Genomic DNA, 4,144 nt, shown 5'->3' with positions numbered 1-4,144 from the left:
CCCCCCCCCCCAAGTCTCCTTGTACCTTTAGTAATTGCTCATGTCACAATTTCAGGGATAGCCATTCTCCTCACTCTCCGACTTTGCCATCTGACAGTCGGGAGTAGCTTTTCTTTACTATCTCTCCATACTCTCTTGGTTAGAAGGGATCTATTGCCACGCTCCCTTTGTGACCCCGTCCCCTCTTCACTCTTCAACTGATGCACCCACTACTCTCCATTACACTCCATTTTTCTATCTATACGAGGCCACAAGTTTGGAGCGTGCAGGTTTGGGCTCAAAGCCGGACGGCTGGTTGCAGCTCTGAAGCCCTGCTGGCTTGGACTCGCTCCGCTCGGTCCTACAGACCTGCCTTTAGCCCCGCCTCCGCCCCAAAGAGGCCCCGCCCAGGACTCGCCCCACACAAGACCACGCCCACAGGCCAAAGTGGGCCCGCCCTCGGCCCGCCCCGCCCCGGCTCGGGCGGCCGGAGGACCCGGAGTGGAGGCTCCCGAGCCCTTGGCGGCGGTGACGATGTGGTTCTTCGCCCGGGACCCGGTCCGGGACTTCCCATTCGAGCTGAGCCCGGAGCCCCCCGAGGGTGGCCCGCCCGGGCCTTGGACCCTGCACCGCGGCCGCAAAAAGGTGAGGTACGGTGCTGCTCCGCAGGCCGCGCCCGACCTCGGCCTTTCCTAGGCTGTGTGCCGGCCCCGCTGCGTCGCGCCGGGCCTGACGTGGCGACCGAGGCTCCCGGGAACGGGCTTGGGAGCGGGGCGGGCAGTGACGACGTGGCGGGCGGAAGGATCGAGGGACGGACAAGCGGACAGGACGGGGGTCACGTGGGCTTGGCCAGCTTCTTAAGGGCTGTCCTGGGCGAGACCCGCCGGCGTCCCTTCCCTGATGCTCTGGAGATGCACTCGGAGCTGGTGAAGCCCAGGCAGGTTGGAGTGGTCAGTTGGCCCGTGCCTCTCACGTTGCCGTGTCCTCCACCAGGCCACAGGCAGCGCTGTGTCCATCTTCGTGTATGATGTGAAAGCGGGAACCGAAGAGCAGACCCAGGTGGCCAAAGCTGCCTTCAAACGCCTCAAAACTCTCCGGCACCCCAACATCCTGGCTTATATCGATGGGTTGGAGGTACCTGTCGCCCGATCTGCCCATCTCACTGTTTGCCCTCACTTTGTACCCAAGTGCTTCAACGCCCTCAGATTTGGTACCTTGTCCACTACCTCTCTCCCAGTCATGCCCCTCATCTTCCCTTCCTCCTCTGGAATCGTACCCTAATACCATTTTCCTTACCCAGACAGAAAAGTGCCTCCACATCGTGACAGAGGCTGTGACCCCACTGGGAACATACCTCAAGGCACGAGCAGAGGCAGGCGGCCTGAAGGAGCAGGAACTGTCGTGGGGGCTGCACCAGATCGTAAAAGCCCTCAGCTTCCTGGTCAACGACTGCAACCTCATCCACAATAATGTCTGCATGGCCGCTGTGTTTGTGGACAGGGCTGGCGAGTGGAAACTTGGGGGTCTGGACTACATGTACTCAGCCCAGGGCAACGGCGGGGGACCACCCAGCAAGGGGATCCCTGAGCTTGAGCAGTACGATCCCCCGGAGTTGGCGGACCACAGTAGCAGAGCAGTCAAAGAGAAGTGGTGGGTGACTGACATCATTGTGCCTTGATCTGTACTGCACTGCAGGCCCCTGCAGCCTCGGGACCCCTAGACTAGCTGTGAAGCCCCTGGCTCATGCTGCCTGTCTGGGAAGAGAACCAGCATCTTAGGAGGAGGGTGGTTGGTCAAGATGGACATAACCTTAGGTGTTTAGTCCCTCTGAATTTGGAAGCTGTGTTGGAAGCAGGTGTTCATGTTTCTCTGACTTTTGGTTTCTCTGTTAAATGGGGCTAGTAAAACAAACTACTTGGGGCCAGTGCAGGGACAGCCACGCCTGTGATGCAGTGGGTGCCTGGTAGCTAAAGCAGGTTGGAGGCAGCACTAGTATATGCTGGAGATCCCTGAACAGCTCTGGGTTACTGCCACAGGTCAGCAGACATGTGGCGCCTGGGCTGCCTCATCTGGGAAGTTTTCAATGGGTCCCTACCTCGGGCAGCTGCCCTGCGAAATCCTGGAAAGGTGAGTGTCTAGCTCCTGCCTACCTCATCAGTCCCTTCTTCCTTGCCACCCATCCACCACCCTTTCCCTGACATGGAGCATTCTCTTACAGATCCCCAAATCATTGGTGACCCATTACTGTGAGCTGGTGGGAGCCAACCCCAAAGTACGTCCCAACCCGGCTCGCTTCCTGCAGAACTGCCGAGCACCCGGTGGCTTCATGAGCAACCGATTTGTAGAGACCAACCTCTTCTTAGAAGAGATTCAGGTGAGCTCCCAGTCTTCCTGGTCTTTGCCATGGCCCTCACCTATGCTTTGGGATCTCTCACGTTTGGATTGTGTGGAACCAAGCATGGGTAGTGGAGTTAGGTCCTTTGGGTGCAAGCCCTGGCTTTACCTCTTCTCATCTTGTGACCTTTCATGCCTGAAGTTCAACAGAGGTCATAATTCCTCCTTTCCAGGAGCCTGGGGCAAGGTTTTTTAGTTCAAAACGCATAGCACAGCCCCCCTTGGTATCCGTGGGAGTCCTAGTTTGCTTTCTGTTGTGATGAAATCCCATGACCGAAAGCAGTGTGTTGAGGGGAGTGCTTCTCTGGCTTAATAATGAAGGGAAGTCAAGGCAGGAGCGCAAGCAGAGGCCGTGGAAGAATGCACTTTAGTGGCTTGCGTCAGTTTGCTTTTTTATTACAACCTAGGACCACCTGCCCAAGAGTCACTGTCCACACTTGGCTGGGCCCTCCCACATCAATCATTAATCATGAGAATGCCCCCAACAGGCAATCTGATGGAGGTATTTTCTCAACTGAGGTTCCCTCTTCCCAGATGACAGAAAACTAACCAGCACAGTGGGAATTGGCTCTAGGACCTCTGAGAATTGACAGATTCTCTAGTCCCTGATAAAAGTCATAGTGTTTGCATGTAACTTATATCCTTCCATAATCCTCTGTGTGTGTGTGTGTGTGTGTTGTTGAATACATATGTGTGAGGAGCTGTGTGCTAGTGTGCAGAGGCCAGAGGAGGATATCAGGTGTCCTCCGCTATCCCCCATGCCTCATTCTCATTGCTCAGGTCTCACTAAGCCTGGAGCCAGTAATTTCCAGTGATCTCCTGTCTCCAGCTCCATAGCACTGGTGACAGGTGTGTGGGGCTATACCCAGCTTCTTACGTGGAGCTGGGTATTTGAACCCAGTTTCTCATGTTTGCACAGCAAATACTTTTACCTACTGAGCCATTAACCCACCCTGTCCTTCTGTATTGTTCAAATTTATCTGTAGCTAACTTATTAGCCCCTTATGTGATATATGTGCTGTGTAAATAGTTACTAAACTGTGATATTTGGGCAAATCATGGCAAGAAAAAGTAGGCTGTATGTTTGTAGTAGAGACAGTTGTTTCTTTCCTGATGCTTTGGTCTCTGATTCTTGAATCCACTCATGGTGGAGGCAGACAGAGAGGGCTGCTGCGTAGAGTTGAACTCACAACAGACGCCCAATGGCTGCTCCACAGCTCCCTATCTGCGCTGTTGCTCTTTCCTCATGACGCCACACACAGTGCTAGGAGCGAGGAGAGTCAGACCTGTCCTCAAGGACCCAGCAAGGAACAAACAGAGCAGGGCCCCCCTTTGGGAGCACTCGTTACAGGAGAAAGACAGAAAACGTTAATGAGAAAACCTATGCTCCCTGAGTAATCGCTGGAAGAAAATGACCAGGTGTTCTGAAGACCCCCTTGGAGAAGAGAGTTGGGCTAGGACCTGAAAGACTCAAAGGTGGGAGCCACCTGGAAGGTGACTTGGGGAAGATGGCCCCGGAAGAGAGAACACGAGAACACATGGGAAGGGGACACCCTCTGCTTCATTTCTGAATCTCAGCACCCATATCTGTGCAAGGCAGAGAGTCACAGCATCCACCAGCTCTTAGGGGCATCATAGTGACACAGGACTGAGGCTCTGCCCTGACCCAGCCTGAGGCAGGGATCACAGAATCAGGAGCTGGGCAGAAGGCTACAGACCTTGAAGGAGCAGAGTTCAGAGATGGGGTAGGGCAGGAAGGACAATACCTTTT

The 4,144-nt window shown here is 54.9% G+C and overlaps 1 protein-coding gene across 2 annotated transcripts in view; it reads left to right on the top strand.

The window, feature by feature from the left end:
* Positions 1-450: 450 nt before the first annotated feature.
* The window catches only part of Scyl1 (SCY1 like pseudokinase 1), a 12,429-nt gene continuing 8,735 nt past the window's right edge, over positions 451-4,144 (top strand). For both annotated transcript variants that reach the window (XM_005351760.2, XM_005351759.3), the window contains exons 1-5: positions 451-624; positions 973-1,113; positions 1,280-1,629; positions 2,016-2,106; positions 2,198-2,353. In XM_005351760.2, the coding sequence (XP_005351817.1) occupies positions 514-624; positions 973-1,113; positions 1,280-1,629; positions 2,016-2,106; positions 2,198-2,353 (849 nt within the window). In that variant the 5' untranslated portion in view covers positions 451-513. The remainder of the gene's footprint in view (positions 625-972; positions 1,114-1,279; positions 1,630-2,015; positions 2,107-2,197; positions 2,354-4,144) is intronic.

Source organism: Microtus ochrogaster, chromosome 8 (assembly GCF_000317375.1).
Source record: "Microtus ochrogaster isolate Prairie Vole_2 chromosome 8, MicOch1.0, whole genome shotgun sequence".
NCBI lineage: Eukaryota > Metazoa > Chordata > Mammalia > Rodentia > Cricetidae > Microtus > Microtus ochrogaster.
This window is presented reverse-complemented; position numbering and strand designations above follow the sequence as displayed.